Genomic DNA, 18,269 nt, shown 5'->3' with positions numbered 1-18,269 from the left:
TTGAACCTTTTGATGCAGGTTCTACTGCATTAAACAATTCAAAATTACTACAGTTCAGTCCTTTCCATGGCTTTGACCAGAATTCCCATTCTGGGAATGAAGTTTAATGTCACTTCGAGACCCACTCATTCACTTATCATTTGACTGTCTACTAATGGTACAGTGGTACAGCTGCTACGGAAAGCAGTTTGCTGGTTTCTCCAAATACTAAAAATAAAATGAGTATGATCCAGCAATTCCAGTTCTCATATACACCTAAAGAATTGAAAGCAGGGTCTTGAAGAAATATATGTACACTCCTGTTCATACCAGCATTATTCACAATAGCTACAAGGTGGAATCAACACAGATACCCAAATAAACATTTATCCATGGATGAATGGAGAAAAGAAGGTAGGGTACACATATAATGGAATATTATTCAGCCTTAAACAGGAAGGAAATTCTGACACATGCTACAGCACGGCAAACCTTAAGGAAACTATGTTAAGTAAAATAAGCCAGTTACAAAAGGACAAATACTATATGATTCCACTTATATGGTTTACTTATAATAGTTAAGTTCATAGGGAAAGAAAGTAGAATGGTGGTTGCCAGGTGGGGGGGATGAGGGGGAAATGAATGAGGAATGTTGTTTAAAGAGTACAGAGTTGCAGTTTTGCAAAATGAAGAGTTCTGGGGGCGCCTGGGTGGCTCAGTGGATTAAGCCGCTGCCTTCGGCTCAGGTCATGGTCTCAGGGTCCTGGGATCGAGTCCCGCATCGGGCTCTCTGCTCAGCAGGGAGCCTGCTTCCCTCTCTCTCTCTCTGCCTGCCTCTCCGTCTACTTGTGATTTCTCTCTGTCAAATAAGTAAATAAAATCTTTAAAAAAAAATGAAGAGTTCTGGAGGTTGGCTACATAACAATGTAAGTATAGTTAACTAATTTAATTATTAATTAAATAGTTAAATTAGTTGAAAAGTTAATGTTAACTAATTTCAAATGGTTAAGATGACAAATTTTATGATACATGTATTTTACCACAATATTACAAACAAAAAATGGAAAATAACTCGTGTTGGCAAGGATGTGGAGAAACTGGAATGCTTGTGTATTGCTGTTGGGAATGTAAAATGGTAGAGACACTGCAGAAAAGTTTAGCAGTTCTTCAAAAAGTTTAACAAAATTACCATATGCTCCAGCAACTCCACTTCTAGCTATACATACCAAACAACTGAAAGCAGTGACTCAGACAGCTACTTGCACAATTAATGTTCATAGCAGCATTATTTATAATAGCTGGAGGATGGATACAGCCCAAGTGTCCATCAACATGTGAATAAATAAATGTAGTATTTAGGAGTATTATTTAGCCATATATATATATATATATACACACATATATATTTTATATATAAATACATACATATGCATATATATGTGTGTGTGTGTGTGTGTGTGTACATATATATATATATATATATATATTTTTTTTTTATACAGAATTTCTGTTTGGGATTAGGAAAACATCCTGAAAATAGACAGTGGCAATAGCTGCACAATATCCTGAATATACTTAATGACAATTAAATGTATACTTAAAAATGGTTAAAATGGTAAATTCTATATTTTACCATAATAAAAAGACACAGACTTTCAAAAAATCCTAATAAATAGCTTTAAAATAGTTTTTCTCTTAAAAGAAAACCCAAAACTTTCCCAATAATTACTATTTAAAAAACCTCTAAGAATTCTAGTTCAACTAAGTTGACAAAAATAAAACAACCTGTTTATTGTCAGTTTTTCAGTTGATCCGTAATCAACAAATTGCACCAGGACAGCTAGAGGATTAAATTCTTTAACAGACACAATCTTTGCTCTATACCATAAGCCATCATCATATTCTGCAAGGCAGGGCATTTCTGGAAAGAAAGAAAAAGGGAAAAAATCACATTACCTTGTATTTTCTTTAAAAAACAAGTTTTTAAATACAGAAAATTACAAAGAAAATGTAATCACCATAAACCCATCATTCAGATTTAAACAAACAATAGTCTGTCATATGTTGGATTCTGCTTTTTTCTGTTTATAATTTATACACCTTGTTTTTCCTAATTCCTAAGAATTAAGCTCTTAAGAAAGGCACCTCTCCCATTCTCATAGTTTTCTAGTTCTGCCCATGGCTTCAATTATCCTTCAATGCCCGCACTTGTTAGACTCCCAAAATTTTTCATTTAAGCCATCATCTTCTGCAGAAGATAATAGTTTCTGCTATTCCTTTCAGTTTTGAATTTAAAAACTTCAATTGTCTTTCTTTAAAATTCTTCAGGGGTATTATAACCATCTGCAATATCAAGTGCTTAGTACTGCAATAATAGAGTTCTTCACAATTATTCCCAACCAACACCTATCACATATTTCCAAGGGTTACCTAATGAAAATTACCTAAACTACTACTTTAGTTCATGGCAGTTCCCTGTAATTAAAATGTTCTCCTAAACCCTTTTCTGGATAATCATCTCTTTTCAAAGATCAGCTCCAACATGATTTTTATAAAAAGCCCTAACTACTCCTAGTCATAATTTCTCTGTGACCTGATGGTACTGTGCATACACCTTTGATATGAGCTGTTATTTTCATATTGAACCTGGTTTTCTTGTCCCATTAGTTCTTATGTGCAGAACTGTATTTGTATTGCTAATATAGTACCTGTTACAAGCAATTGCCCAATAGAAAATGTGCTAATAAATGAATGCCAGGCTTGAGTAAAACTGTAGAAAAATTGGTATAATATGTATTCTCTTCTCTACAGACACTTTCAGATTTCAGTAGATGGAACACACTTTGAGTTCTTGTCTTGCCCTACTTCTGTCCCTCTCTTTATATTATCATATTCTTTTCTACATAATCTCCACAGAAGTGTAGCTCTGAGCAAGTAATATTTAAACACTACATGATTCTAATGTACAAAGATTTTTATCAAAGAGTTTTAAATAATTTCTTGTGTTTATTGAAAAGATTATCAATAGAATAGTAAAGAATGTCTTCTAATTGAGCTGTCTGCACAGTAAGCAATTGACTGAATCACTGTTAACAATCTAAGCTTTTACCATTTCCATCCTTACATGACTGAAAGTTCATCTCAAAATAGAACTAAAAAAATAAAAAACCAAAAAACCCAGCCAACCTAGTTGTGTTATTTTAACCTACACAACTTTTTAAGAGGCACTTGGTTATGAATCAACTTGTACATATGAATACTTAAAAAAAACTTATTGAAGAATAAAAAAATACCTACAGAAAAAAATAAAATACAGAAAAAATAAAATGCCCACAGAAAATGGGGCTATATATAACTCCATGAATGATCACATTACACACAGAATGCTTCTGTGACTTCCCTTGAGACAAGAAGACACTGAGGAAGGAACTGCTTCTTCCAGACTATAAATCTGAGTTTATAAAAAGTAAAAATCATTTGGGAGAAGGGGGTGGGATTATGGACATTGGGGAGGGTATGTGATTTGGTGAGTGCTGTGAAGTGTGTAAACCTGTTGATTCACAGACCTGTACCCCTGGGGATAAAAATATATGTTTATCAAAAATAAAAAATTAAAAAAAAAAAGTAAAAATCATGAACTTATTCTTCCACTCATTCAACAAATGTTTATGAGCACCTAACTTGTGCAAGGTACCCTTCTAACTGCTAGTGACACAGCAGTACAAAGAATCCCTGTTCAGAGTGCTATTTAAAAAAGGAACAGAATCCATGGAGAAAAATGGCATAGGAGAGGGTGGCAGGCAGTGCTACTTATATGGGGAGGACAGGGAAGACCTGCAATATGGAGACAGTTAAGCAGAGATCTAAAGTGCTTACAGTTTGGGGGAAGAACATTCCAGGCAGAGGGAATAGCCAGTGCTATTTATCACCAAAACATGAGTCACAACTAATTAAAATCTCATTGAGTAAAACCAGGTAAGACTTTAGGCTGATGTTTTCCTTTGCTTTAGCATATCTTTTGATATGTACAAAATGCTATGAATAAATCTACTCTATATATCGCATACTGATAAAAATGTATAGACACACAAATACAAAAAGATACACACACACACAAAATGTAGACAACACTCTTGCTTTTCAGAAATTGTCAACACCAGTAATAAGATGCATTTTATTCATAGAAGAATCACATATATTTACTAAATATGGGTAGAAATGGATTAGAAGGAAAAAAACACGATTTGACCTATCCTGACAGGACAGGACAATCTGAGCTCCCCTACCCTACTTCAAATTATCAGTGTAGATAGTTTGTAATTAAAATTACTGCCACTCGTGTGAATGACAACTCTAACAATTTGAGCTAATGGCAAAACCTCAAGCTTAGAAAAATCATCTTTATGCAATTTTTCAATGCAGCCTGAGTTTTAGAAAATGGAAGTGACCCAAGGCAGTTATTTCCCTTCTCTTACTTTACTCATCTAGAAAATGAGAAAGATCATCTATAGAGTGTCTTGAGGAATCAAAGAGATCATGCATATAAAGTATATAAAAATATCATATGATTTCATTCATGTGGAATTTAAGAAATAAAACATATATATAGGGGAAGGGAAGGAAAAATATGATGAAAACAGAAAGGGAGACAAAATATAAGACACTTTCAACTCTAGGAAATAAACGGCTGCTGGAGGGGAGGCAGGTGCAGGGGATGGGTAACTGGGTGATGGACATTATGGAGGGCATTTGATGTATGTAATAAGCACTGGTGCATGCAACTGAAGAATCACTAAGTTCTACTTCTGAAACTTACAATACACTATATGTTAATTAAATTGAATTTAAGTAAAAAATTTAAAAATACATCAGTTAACATTAGAAATAGCTGAAACTCAAAAGCGCTTAAAACAAAACAATGGTTTATTAAGAATCCCATTTTACTCAGAAGATTTAGTGTACCTGTTCTAAAATCTGTCAGAGGAGGAAATGTCTCCACATTCTTATTAAACCTCCGCAGTGCTTCATTAAGGCTCTCAGACTCAGATTCCCAGCTGATTCCACTGTCATCTGTATCACTATGCTGGTTAAACAGATTACAACTTTCTACAGAATCAAGGCAAATATACACCTAAGTGGAGAAAGGGAAGGAAAAAAACCTTTCAAATTCTGTAATGTTTAATATTCATTTATATGGACAAAATTACTGTGATAGTCTCTAACAATGGATCCTGATGATACCTTGTACAGTTCCCCTCCCACAAGATACCAAAATAGATCTTTATGACCAAAAGATAATGACATAAGTGATGATATATGACTGCTGAGACCAGATCGTCAAAGACATGTGGCCTCTGTCTTGGTGGTACGCTCTTTCTACAACTGTTCTCTCTCAGGGAAGCACGCAGCCATGTTCTTAGCAGACCAACGGGGAGGCCCACAGGACCAAGAACTGAGCCTTCCAGGTAGTATCCATGGGAGTCTTTTTGGAAGTGGGTCTTGCAGCGTTTCCCTCTTGCCCCCCACTATCTTGGCTGAGCACTTGTCAATGAGAGATCCTAAGCCAGCACTTAATTAACTAGTTCCTGGATTTCTGACTCTCATATGTGTTTTAAGCTGCTAAGTTTGGGATAATTTCTTGTGCAGCAATAAATAACTAATATGAAAAGAAATCATTATAAAACCCAACACAGTTGTACACTGCTATCTTCCTTAATGGAATTAGCAAATTTTCCTGTGAAAGAATGGTCTAATATGTAAAACAGCTAAAGGAACTACCTGTTCTATTTAATTTGCCACTTTTTTCTTCTTTCTTGTTAGGTAAGGACATATAATTGAATTTTCTTTAGGGCACTTATTTATTCAATCAATATTTATTGATTTACTACTCTATATTAGGCAATATTCTGGATCCTGGGGACACATCTGTGACCATAAGGGGCAAAACTCCCAGTCTTCATGTAGTTACATTCTAATAGGGAGAAGCAGATAAACATAGTAAGAAAATGTATTAGAAGGTGATAAATGACATGGAAAAACAGAGCAGAATAAAGAGTATTTAAAGTTCAGTGTAGGAAGAGGACAAGGAAATGAGATGTTTAAGATTTCAAAGATGGAAACAGTTCTGCCTTAAAATTTTAATATTGACATAAATAGACTAAAGCAACACAACACTTGAAACCCAGCAAGTCCTTAAGAAACACTTGTTTTATTAACAAATGTCTGAAGAGGAAATTATACAGTTGGCACACTGGAGGTCAACTATTTAAAATCAGAAAGATGAGAAGAGGAGTTAAGATGGCAGAGGAGTAGGGGGACCCTGGGCTTGCCTTGTCCCTTGAACACAGCTAAATAAACATGAGAAATTGATCTGAGGACTGAGAGAAGAAAACTGCATTTCTATAAGTAGAAAAATGACCGCCAGGTGGAAGGTAGGGGCTGCAGAGAATGGATTGGGGGAGAAAAGAAGAGTGAGTGCCATGGAGGGAAGGGAGCCCTGATTGCGGAGAGAGAGAAAAAGAGAGGGAGGGAAAGAAATGATGAAGCAGCACGCAGGGGATGACACAAGAAAAACTGTTTGGGAAACTGACTGGGAAAAAGAGAAGTATGGATTCCCACATATTACTATAAGCATCAGAGTGCAAAGTATGAAGTTTTAGAAGTCTGTGCTATTACTGAGGTCATGCCTGGTGGGCTTAGGGGTACACATACTGGGAAGGAGGGCTGAGACCCTGGAATAGGCAGTATGGTCTAAGAATCCTCTAGGTAGTAAGGCGAGAAAGTTTCCCTTCATCTGTGCATCTGGGAGTGGTAGCACAGCTTTTCCAGGGACAGAAGAACTGGTGGTGCCAATGTACTGCCCCATTCCTTAACACAGGAACAGACACCAGCTGAGAGCAATAAGCCTTGGTGTTGCCTTTTTGCTACACTTAACTATAGGCTCCAAACAACTACTTGTCATGCAACTACTTTTATGGGACAAATTGGCAAATGGCAAAAGCATGGCAAGACCCTCCCCAAGAGGATCAGTGTGGATCTATGCCCAGTGGGTCCATAAAATTGTGCCACCTAAGCAGACAGACAACTTGGACAAAGACAGGGTGAAGATAGGAATCTAACAGAAGCTGGGGGCATAAGAGGCATGACTGTTTGCTCTTCTGTGAGGACTTCCAGAAGAGTGGCAGGCTTGAACTCCCCACTCTGGGGATGAGAGAGCAGGGTGATGCCATTTCCCCCCTTCCCCTTCCATCAGCACTGACTGACCTCAGGGAGCAACAAAGCACCCCCCAGTGGAGACCACCAAGCTCCACCCCGCTGTGCCTTGCAAGTGCAACTCCACTAGGACAAGTCAGCCTGAGAATCAGTGCAGCAGGTTCTTCCGTAGAAAATCAGCACAAACCTCTCACATGCACCAAATCTACTGACCATAGAGTGCTGCAAAGCTTCAGTTCTAGGGGAAGTAGGATCTAGCTGTTGCTTCTCCTTTATTTTTTATTTAAAAATTTTTTTGGATCTAGTTTCTTTTTTTTTTTAATTTATTTTTTATTTTCAGCACAACAGTATTCATTATTTTTGCACAACACCCAGTGCTCCATGCAATCCGTGCCCTCTATAATACCCACCACCTGGTACCCCGACCTCCCACCCCCTGCCCCTTCAAACCTTCAGATTGTTTTTCAGAGTCCATAGTCTCTCATGGTTCACCTCCCCTTCTAGTTTCTTATTTATTTATTTATTTTTTTAAAGATTTTATTTATTTATCAGAGAGAGAAGGGGAGAGAGCAAGCACAGGCAGACAGAATGGCAGGCAGAGGCAGAGGGAGAAGCAGGCTCCCCGCTGAGCAAGGAGCCCGATGTGGGACTCGATCCCAGGACGCTGGGATCATGACCTGAGCCGAAGGCAGCTGCTTAACCAACTGAGCCACCCAGGCGTCCCTAGTTTCTTTTAATAAGCAGACCAAGACACACCTAGTTAAAACTTGCCACACAGTGGACAGGGTCTAAACATGTCTCCACCACTGCAGGAAGGAAAAATCTGCAGAGGACTGACCTGAGAGTAGGAACATCAAAACACAACAACAGAGTAATATAGGATCCCTCCACTTTTTTTGGACCTCTTCTTAATATAGTCATTATTCTCAGAAGCAGGAATATGACAAGCTAGCTATCATACAATAAAACAGGAACCTAGACAAAATGACAAGATGGAGGGATTCACCCCAAAATAAAGAATGGGAAGAACTAACAGCCAGGGATTTAATCAATACAGATGTAAGTAATCTGTATGAAAAAGAATTTAAAAAATTTATAAGGATAGTAGCTGGGCTTGAAAACAAATAGAAGACATTAGAAAATTCCTTACTGCAGAAATAAAAGAACTAAAAACCAATCAGGCCAAAATTTAAAATGCTGTTACTGACTGGATGCCTTGACAATGAGGATGGATAAAGCAGATGAACGAATCAGTGATACATAAGATAAAATTATGGAAAATAATCAAGCTGAAAAAAGAGATAAAGAAAGGTATTGGATTACAAATACAAACTTAAGGAACTCAGCAACTCCTTAAAGCTTAATAACATTCATATCATAGCAGTCCCAGAAGAGAGGGAAAAGGAGGCAGAAGGTGTATTTGAGCAAAGTATAGCTGAAAATTTCCCTAAGCTGGGAAGGAAACAGACAATAAAATCCAAGAAGCACAGAGAACTCCCATTAAATTCAGCAATGGTGGTGACCACCACCACCACCAAGACATATCATAGTCAAATTCACAAAATAAACAGACAAGGAAGAATCTTTAGGCAGCAAGGGAAAAAATATTCTTAACCTATGAGGGAAGATGGATGAGGGTTGTAGCATATCAATCTACAGAAACTTGGCAGACCAGAAAACAATGACAAATATATTTAACATGCCGAATGGGAGAAATATGCAGCCAACTCCAGCAAGGCTGTCATTCAGAACAGGAGAGATAAAAGTTTCCCAGAGAAACCTAGGAGTTCATGACCACTAAACCAGTCCTGCAATAATACTAAAGGGGACTCTTTGAGTGGGGACAAAAAGGACCCAAAGCAACAAAGACTAGAAAGGAAAGAAAACATCACCACAAACACCAACTTTACAGTTAACACAATGGCACTAAATTTCTATCAATAATTATTCCAAATGTAAAGAGACTTAATGTTCCAATCAAAAGACAAAGGGCATCGGAATGGATTAAAAAACAAGACCCATCGATATGCTGCCTACAACAGACTCCTTTTAGACCTAAAGATACCTGTAGATGGAAAACAAGAGGATGAAGAAACATCTATCATACTAATACATGCCAAAAGAAAGCTGGAGTAGCCATACTTATATTAGTCAAACTAGATTTTAAACCACAAATTCTAACAAGAGATGTAAAGGGGCACTATTGTCATATTTAAGTGGTGTATCCAACAAGAAGACCTAACAGTTACAAATATTTATGCCCCCACCTTGGGAGCACCCAAACATATAGATCAATTAACAACAAGTGAAGAAACTCATTGATGATAATACAATAATAGTAGAAGGCTTTCATACCCCCACTTACTGCAATGGACAGGTTATCTATGCAGAAAATCAACAAGGAAACAAGGCTTTGAATGACACACTGGACCAGGTGGACTTAACAGACATTCAGAATACACCAGCAGAATACACATTCTTTTTGAGTGCACATGGAACATTCTCCAGAATAGATCACCCACTGGGTCATAAATCAGCCTTCAACAAATACAAAAAGATCGAGGTCATACCATGCATATTTTCAGGCCACAACAATATGAAACTTGAAGTTAACCACAAGAAAAAAATATGGGTGTTTACGCAAACAATGACTCATGGAACACTACATCAAAAACTAATGATGTACTGTATGGTGCCTAACATAATAAAAAAAAGGAAATTATGGAAAGATCATAAATACATGGAGATTAAAGAACCATCCTTCTGAAGAATAAACTGGTTAAACAGGAAATTAAGAAATAAAAAAATGGAAGCAAACGAAAATGAACAGATGGTAGTCTAAAACCTCTGGGATGCAGCAAAAGTGGTTTTAAAGGAAGTATACTGCAATACAAATCTACATCAAGAAGCAAGAAAAGTCTCAAATGAACAACCTAACTTTATACCTCAAGGAGGGAGAAAAGGAACAGCAAAACTAAGGCCAGTAAAAGAAGGGAAATAATTAAGATCAGAACAGAAAAAAATGATATAGAAACAAAAACCCAGTAGAACAGATCAACAAAACTAAGAGCTGGTTCACTGAAAGAATTAAAATTTATAAACCCCTAGCCAAACTTATTAAAAAGAAAAGAGAAAAGACCTAAATAAATAATTAATGAAAGAGAACACATCACAACTACAGAACTATAAATAATTACAAGAAGAATAATTATAAGAATATAAGAATATTATGAGGAAGAGGAGTCGGATAGCAGATGATATCAGGTAGCAGGAGATCAGCTAGATAGTTTATCAAACCATTCCGAAGACCTACAAATCCAACAGGAGATCAAAGAGAAGAGCAGCAATTCTAGGAACAGAAAATCGACCACCTTCTGAAAAGTAGGACCTGTGGAGAAGTGAATCCAAAGCGAAAAGAAGATAGACCGTGGGGAGAAGGGCCAGCTCCTGACAATCAGCAGAGCAACGGAGCACAAAATCAGAACTTTTAAAGGTCTGCTCCACTGAGGGAATCACTCCAGAGGCTAAGCCGGGGTGAGGCCAGAGACAGCATGGTGTCAGGTCCCATGGGGTCACAGAAGGATCGGGGGTGTCAGTGTCGCAGAGCTTGCAGGTATTAAAGCAGGGAAGCCGGCTACAGAGACAGAGCTGAGGAGTGAGCTCTCAACTCCGGGTTACCTTAAACTGTGATCTGTGGCACAGTTAGGCCACTGCTCTTTGAGCAGGGACCCGAAAAGTGGCAGATCCCAGGAGACCCCCCGGGAACAGCAGCCAGGATCTGCTTTGGAGATTCCAGGTGGGACTGTGTGCCAGAGACAGAGGCGCATGATCACAGGCTGGGTGAGCTCAGAGTATGGCTGGAGACCAGGGGGACGGGAGTGATTGAGCACTTTTCTCCAAGGGCACTCTGAGGAGTGGGGCCCTGAACTCTTGGCTCCTCTTCACTGGAGATTGGGAGGCAACCATTTTCATTCCCATCCTCCAGAACTCTATGGAAAGCATTCAAGGAACAAAATCTCTGATTGCAAACTGGAGCAGATTACTTAGCCTGGCCCTGGCAAGGGCGATGCAATTCTGCCTTGGGCAGAGACACTTGAGAACTACAAAAGGCCCCAACCCCAGATGAGAAAGAAATCCAGCCAAGACCAAGTTCACTTATCATGGAGAACAGCAGAATTCCAGAGGAGGAGAAAGCAAAGCATTGAATGCATGGCTTTCTCCCCATGATTCTCTAGTCTTGCAAAGTTAATTAATTTAAAAAAAATTTTTTTCTTATTCTAATTTTTTTAACTTTTACTCTTTCCTCTTTTAACATTTTTTAACTAGTTTATCTCAACAATACCTTTCATTAAAAAAAATCTTTTTGAATCTTCATTATTATAGTAATATTTTATCCCTCATTATATCTAACTTTATTTTTTGTATACACATAGGGTTTTTTCCATCTAAAAAATTTTGGGATACAACTTCTAATAGATCAAAATATACCCTAAATCTAGCACAGGGCTTTGTTCTAGGCTCCAGCCTCAGCAAATTCTCTACACTTTCCTTTGCTTTCTTTTCCCAACCAACTTATCAACTCCTTTTTTAAGAATTTTAAAAAATTTTTCATCTTTATACTCATATTCCATCCCTTGATCATGTTTACCCTTATTTGTGTGTGTGTGCGTGTGTGTGTGCATGTGTGTGTGTGAGTATTTTTTTTTCTTCTATAAAATTTTGGGGGGTAGTTTCGTCTAAGACACCAAAATACTCCCAAAATTAAGTGGGTGTCTCTGTTCTAATATATATATTAGATATATATCTAATGCATGGCATATATATATATATATATATATATTCTTTTTAAAAATTTTTAAACTACTTGTTACCCCCGATTTCCCCCCCACGATTTGAGGTCTCTTCTGATTTGGTTAATGCATATTTTCCTGAAGTTCTTGCCACCCTTTAACTATTTTATTCTCTCCTTCATATATTCTTATCTGGATAAAATGACAAGCCAGAAAAAACACAAAAGAAAGGACAAGAGGCAGTAACAAAGACTATGGACCTAATCAATACAGACACTGGTAATATGTCAGATCTAGAGTTCAGAATGATGATTCTCAAGGTGCTAGCTGGGCTCAAAAAAGGCATGGAAGATATTAGAGAAACCCTGTCTGGAGAAATAAAAGACCTTTCTGAAGAAATAAAAGAACTAAAATCTAACCAACTTGAAATAAAAATAGCTATTAATGAGGTGCAATCAAAAATGGAGGCAGAAGAGAGAATTAGTGATATAGAAGACCAAATGACAGAGAATAAAGAAGCTGAGCAAAAGAGAGACAAACAACTACTGGACCATGAGGGGCAAATTCAAGAGATAAATGATAGCATAAGATGAAACCGTATTAGAATAATTGAGATCCCAGAGGAAGAAGAAAGAGGGGGGATGAAAGTATATTGGAGATAATTATTGTAGAGAATTTCCCTCATATGGCAAAGGGGACAAGCATCAAAATCCAGGAGGCACAGAGATCCCCCATGAAGATCAATAAAAATAGGTCCACACCCCATCATCTTAGAGTAAAACTTACAAGTCTTAGTGACAAAGAGAAAATCCTGAAAGCAGCTTGGGACAAGAAGTCTGTAACATACAATGGTAGAAATATTACACTGGCAGCAGACTTATCCACAGAGACCTGGCAGGCCTGAAAGAACTGGCATGATATATTCAGAGCACTAAATGAGAAAAATATGCAGCCAAGAATACTATATCCAGTAGGATGGCATTGAAAATAGAAGGAGATGGGACGCCTGGGTGGCTCAGTTGGTTAAGCAGCTGCCTTCGGCTCAGGTCATGATCCCAGCGTCCTGGGATCGAGTCCCACATCGGGCTCCTTGCTCAGCGGGGAGCCTGCTTCTCCCTCTGCCTCTGCCTGCCATTCTGTCTGCCTGTGCTCGCTCTCTCCCCCAACCCCTCTGATAAATTAAAAAAAAAAAAAAGAAAATAGAAGGAGAGATTGAAAGCTTCCAGGACAAACAAAAGCTAAAAGAATTTGCCAACATCAAACCAGCCATACAGGAAATATTGAAAGGGATCCTCTAAGCGAAGAGGGAGTCTAAAAGCAGTAGAGCAGAAAGGAACAGAAAATATACAGTAACAGTCTCCTTACAGGCAATACAACGGCACTAAATTCATATCTTTCAGGAGTTATCTTGAACGTAAATGGGCTAAATGCCCCAATCAAAACACAAAGGATATCAGAATGGATAAAAAACCAAAACCTATCGATATTCTGTCTACAAGACACTCATTTTAGACCCAATGACACCTCCAGATTTAAAGTGAGGGGATGGAAAACAATTTACCATGCTAATGGACATCAAAAGAAAGCTGGGGTGGAAACATATAAAATAGATTTTAGGCCAAAGACTATAATAAGAGATGAGGAAGGACACTGTATCATACTCAAAGGGTCTGCCCAACAAGAAGAGCTAACAATTTTAAATATCTATGCTCCTAACATGGGAGCAGGCAACTATATAGACCAATTAATAACAAAATCAAAGAAACACGTCAACAATAATACAATAATAGTAGGGGACATTAACACCCCCCTCACTGAAATGGACAGACCATCCAAGCAAAAGATCAACAAGGAAATAAAGGCTTAAATGACACACTGGACCAGATGGACATCACAGACATATTCAGAACATTCCATCCCAAAGCAACAGCATACACATTCTTCTCCAGTGCACATGGAACATTCTCCAGAATAGATCACATCCTGGGTCACAGATCAAGTCTCAACCAGGACCAAAAGATTGGGATCATTCCCTGCATATTTTCAGACCACAATGCTCTGAAACTAGAACTCAATCACAAGAGGAAATTTGGAAAGAACCCAAATACATGGAGACTAAACAGCATCCTTCTAAAAAATGAATGGGTCAACCAGGAAATTAAAGAGAAACTGAAAAAATTCATGGACACAAATGATAATGAAAACACAATGGTTCAAAATCTGTGGGACACAGCAAAGGCAGTCCTGAGAGGAAAATATATAGGGATACAAGCCTTTCTCAAGAAACAAGAAAGTTTTCAAATACACAACCTAACCCTACACCTAAAGGAGTTGGAGAAAGAACTGCAAAGAAAGCCTAAACCCAGCAGGAGAAGAGAAATAATAAAGATCAGAGCAGAAATCAATGAAATAGAAACCAAAAAAAAAAAAATAGAACAAATCAACAAAACTAGGAGCTTGTTCTTTGAATGGATTAATAAGACTGATAAACCCCTGGCCAGACTTCTCAAAAAGAAAAGAGAAAGGACCCAAATAAATAAAACCATGAATGAAAGAGGAGAGATCACAACCAACACCACAGAAATACAAACAGTTATAAGAACATATTATCAGCAACTATACGCTAGCAAATTTGACAATCTGGAAGAAATGGATGCATTCCTAGAGACCTATAAACTACCAAAACCGAACCAGGAAGAAACAGAAAACTTGAACAGACCCATAACCAGTAAGGAGATTGAAGCAGTCATCAAAAATCTCCCAATAAACAAGAGCCCAGGGCCAGGCGGCTTCCCAGGGGAATTCTACCAAACATTTAAAGAATTAACAGCTATCTCCTGAAACTGTTCCAATAAAATAGAAATGGAAGGAAAACTGCCAGACTCATTTTATGAGGCCAGCATTACCTTGACCCCCAAAACAGACAAAGACCCCATTAAAAAAGGAGAATTACATTTGAATATCCTTGATGAAGACAGATGCGAAAATTCTCACCAAAATACTAGCCAATAGGATCCAACAGTACATTAAAAGGATTATTCACCACGACCAAGTGGGATTTTTTCTAAGGCTGCAAGGTTGGTTCAACATCCACAAATCAATCAATGTGATACAACACATTAATAAAAGAAAGAACAAGAACCATATGATACTCTCAATAGATGCTGAAAAACCATTTCACAAAGTACACCATTCTTTCTTCATCAAAACTCTTCAAAGTGTAGAGATAGAGGGTATGTACCTCAATATCATAAAAGCCATTTATGAAAAACCCACTGCAAATACCATTCTCAAGGAGAAAAACTGAGAGCTTTTCTGCTAAAGTCAGGAACACAGCAGGGATGTCCATTATCCCCACTGCTATTCAACACAGTACTAGAAGTCCTAGCCTCAGTAATCAGACAACAAAAGAAATTAAAGATATCCAAATCGGCAAAGAAGAAGTCAAACTCTTACTCTTTGCAGATGATATGATACTTTTTGTGGAAAACCCAAAAGACTCCACTCCAAATATACTAGAACTTGTATAGGAAATCAGTAAAATGTAAGGATATAATTCCCAACTTCAAGCTCTATTACAAAGCTATCATCCTCAAGACAGCATGGTACTGGCACAAAAACAGACACATAGATCAATGGAACAGAATAGAGAGTCCAGAAATAGACCCTCAACTCTATGGTCAACTAATCTTTGACAAAGTAGGAAAGAATGTCCCATGGAAAAAAGACAGCCTCTTCAATAAATGGTGTTGGGAAAATTGAACAACCACATGCAGAAAAACGAAACTGGACCATTTCCTTACACCACACACAAAAATAGACTCAAAATGGATGAAGGACCTCAATGTGAGAAAGGAATCCATCAAAATCCTTGAGGAGAACACAGGCAGCAACCTCCTTGACATCAGCCGCAGCAACATCTTCCTAGGAACATCGCCAAAGGCAAGGGAAGCAAGGGCAAAAATGAACTATTGGGACTTCATCAAGATCAAAAGCTTTTGCACAGCAAGGAGACAGTTAACAAAACCAAAAGACAACTGACAGTTGTACCCCAATGTTTATATCAGCAATGGCCACAGTCGCCAAACTGTGGAAAGAACCAAGATGCCCTTAACGGACGAATGGATAAGGAAGATGTGGTCCATGTACACTATGGAGTATTATGCCTCCATCAGAAAGAATGAATACCCAACTTTTGTAGCAAAATGGACGGGACTGGAAGAGATTATGCTGAGTGAAATAAATCAAGCAGAGAGAGTCAATTATCATATGTTTTCACTTATTTGTGGAGCATAACAAATAGCATGGAGGACAAGGGGAGTTAGAGAGGAGAAGGGAGTTGGGGGAAATTGGAAGGGGAGGTGAACCATGAGAGACTATGGAATCTGAAAAAGAATCTGAGGGGTTTGAAGTGACGGGGGTGGGAGGTTGGGGGAACCAGGTGGTGGGTATTAGAGAGGTCATGGATTTCATGAAGCACTGGGTGTGGTGCAAAAACAAGGAATACTGTTACGCTGAAAATAAAAATAAACAAAGAAATAAAAATTAAAAAAAAAAGACAACTGACAGAATGGGAGAAGATATTTGCAAACAACATATCAGATAAAGGGCTAGTATCAAAAATCTATGAAGAACTTATCAAACTCAACACCCAAAGAACAAATAATCCAATCAAGAAATGGGCAGAAGACAGGAACAGATATTTCTGCAAAGAAGACATCCAGATGGCCAAGAGACACATGAAAAAGTGCTCCACATCACTTGGCATCAGGGAAATACAAATCAAAACCACAATGAGATACCACCGCACACCAGTCAGAATGGTTAAAATGAACAAGTCAGGAAATACCAGGTGCTGGCAAGGATGCAGAGAAAGGCAGTTGGTGGGAATGCAAGCTGGTGCAACCACTTTGGAAGACAGCATGGAGGTTCCTCAAAAAGTTGAAAATAGAGCTACCCTATGACCCAGGAATCGCACCACTGGGTATTTACCTAAAGATACAAAAGCAGTGATCCAAAGGGGCACGTGTACCCGAATGTTTATAGCAGCAAAGTCCACAATAGCCAAACTATGGAATGAACCTAGATGTTCATCAACAGATGAACAGATAAAGAAGATAGGGTGTATATATACAATGGAATACTATGCAGCCATCAAAAGAAATGAAATCTTGCCTTTTGCGATGATGTGGATGGAACTAGAGGGTATTATGCTGATTGAAATAAGTCAATCAAAGAAAGACAATTATCATATGATCTCCCTAATATGAGGAATTTGAGAGGCCACGTGGGGGGTTTGGGGGATAGGGAAGGAAAAAATGAAATAAGATGGGATCAGGAGGGAGACAAGCCATAAGAGACTCTTAATGGCACAAAACAAACTGAGTGTTGCTGTGGGGAGGGGGATAGGGAGAAGGTGGTTGGGTTATAGACCCTGGGGAAAGTATGTGCTATAGTGAGTGCTGTAAAGTGCGTAAACCTGGCGATTCACTGACCTTTACCCCTGGGGCTAATAATACATTATGTGTTAATATAATAAAAACAATATAAGAATATTATGTAAAATCATATGCCAAAAAACGGAATTCTGAAAGAAATGGATAAATTCGTCTAAACATATAAATGACCAATACTAAAACAGAAAGAAATTAAAAATTTGAATAGACCCATACCAGAAAAGAAATTAAATCAGTAATAAAAATTCTCCTAACAAAGCCAAGTCCAGGACCAGATGGTTTCACAGGGGAATTCTATCAGACATTTAAAGGAGAGTTGATACCTATTCTTCTCAAAGTGTTCCAAAACACAGAAATGGAAGGAAATCTTCCAAACTTCTTCCACGAATCCAGCATTACCTTGATTCTAAAACCAAAGATACCATTAAACAGGAGAATTCAGGCCAATATCCCTGATGAACAGGGATGCAGTAATTCTCAACAAGATACCAGCAAACTGAATCCAACATTACATTAAAATAATTATTCACCACAATCAAGTGGTATTTATTCCTGGGCTACAGGCGTGGTTCAATATTTGTAAATCAATGTGATACACCACATAAAAGAAAGGATAAGAACCACATGATTCTTTTAATAGAGGCAGCAAAAGCGTTTGACAAAATATAGCATATTTTCTTGATGAAAACTCTCAACAAAGGATAGGTGGAACATACCTCAACATCATAAAGGCCATATACAAAGGAACCACAGCTAATATCACCCTCAATGGGAAAAAACTGAGAGCTTTTCCTCTACTGTCAGGAAAAAGACAGAGATGTCCACTCTCACC

General features: G+C 37.9%; 1 protein-coding gene across 1 annotated transcript in view; it reads right to left on the bottom strand.

The window, feature by feature from the left end:
- The window catches only part of RNF17 (ring finger protein 17), a 174,596-nt gene that overhangs the window by 5,749 nt on the left and 150,578 nt on the right, over positions 1–18,269 (bottom strand). Inside the window, exons 32-33 of the mRNA XM_004778233.3 lie at positions 4,942–5,110; positions 1,765–1,900 (exon numbers count right to left, since the gene is read on the bottom strand). Coding sequence (XP_004778290.1) covers positions 1,765–1,900; positions 4,942–5,110 — 305 coding nt within the window. The remainder of the gene's footprint in view (positions 1–1,764; positions 1,901–4,941; positions 5,111–18,269) is intronic.

This window comes from Mustela putorius, unplaced genomic scaffold, assembly GCF_011764305.1.
Source record: "Mustela putorius furo isolate JIRA1106 unplaced genomic scaffold, ASM1176430v1.1 tig00004035_pilon_pilon_pilon, whole genome shotgun sequence".
NCBI lineage: Eukaryota > Metazoa > Chordata > Mammalia > Carnivora > Mustelidae > Mustela > Mustela putorius.
Note: the sequence above shows the minus strand (reverse complement) of the source record. Positions and strands in the feature narration are given on the sequence as shown.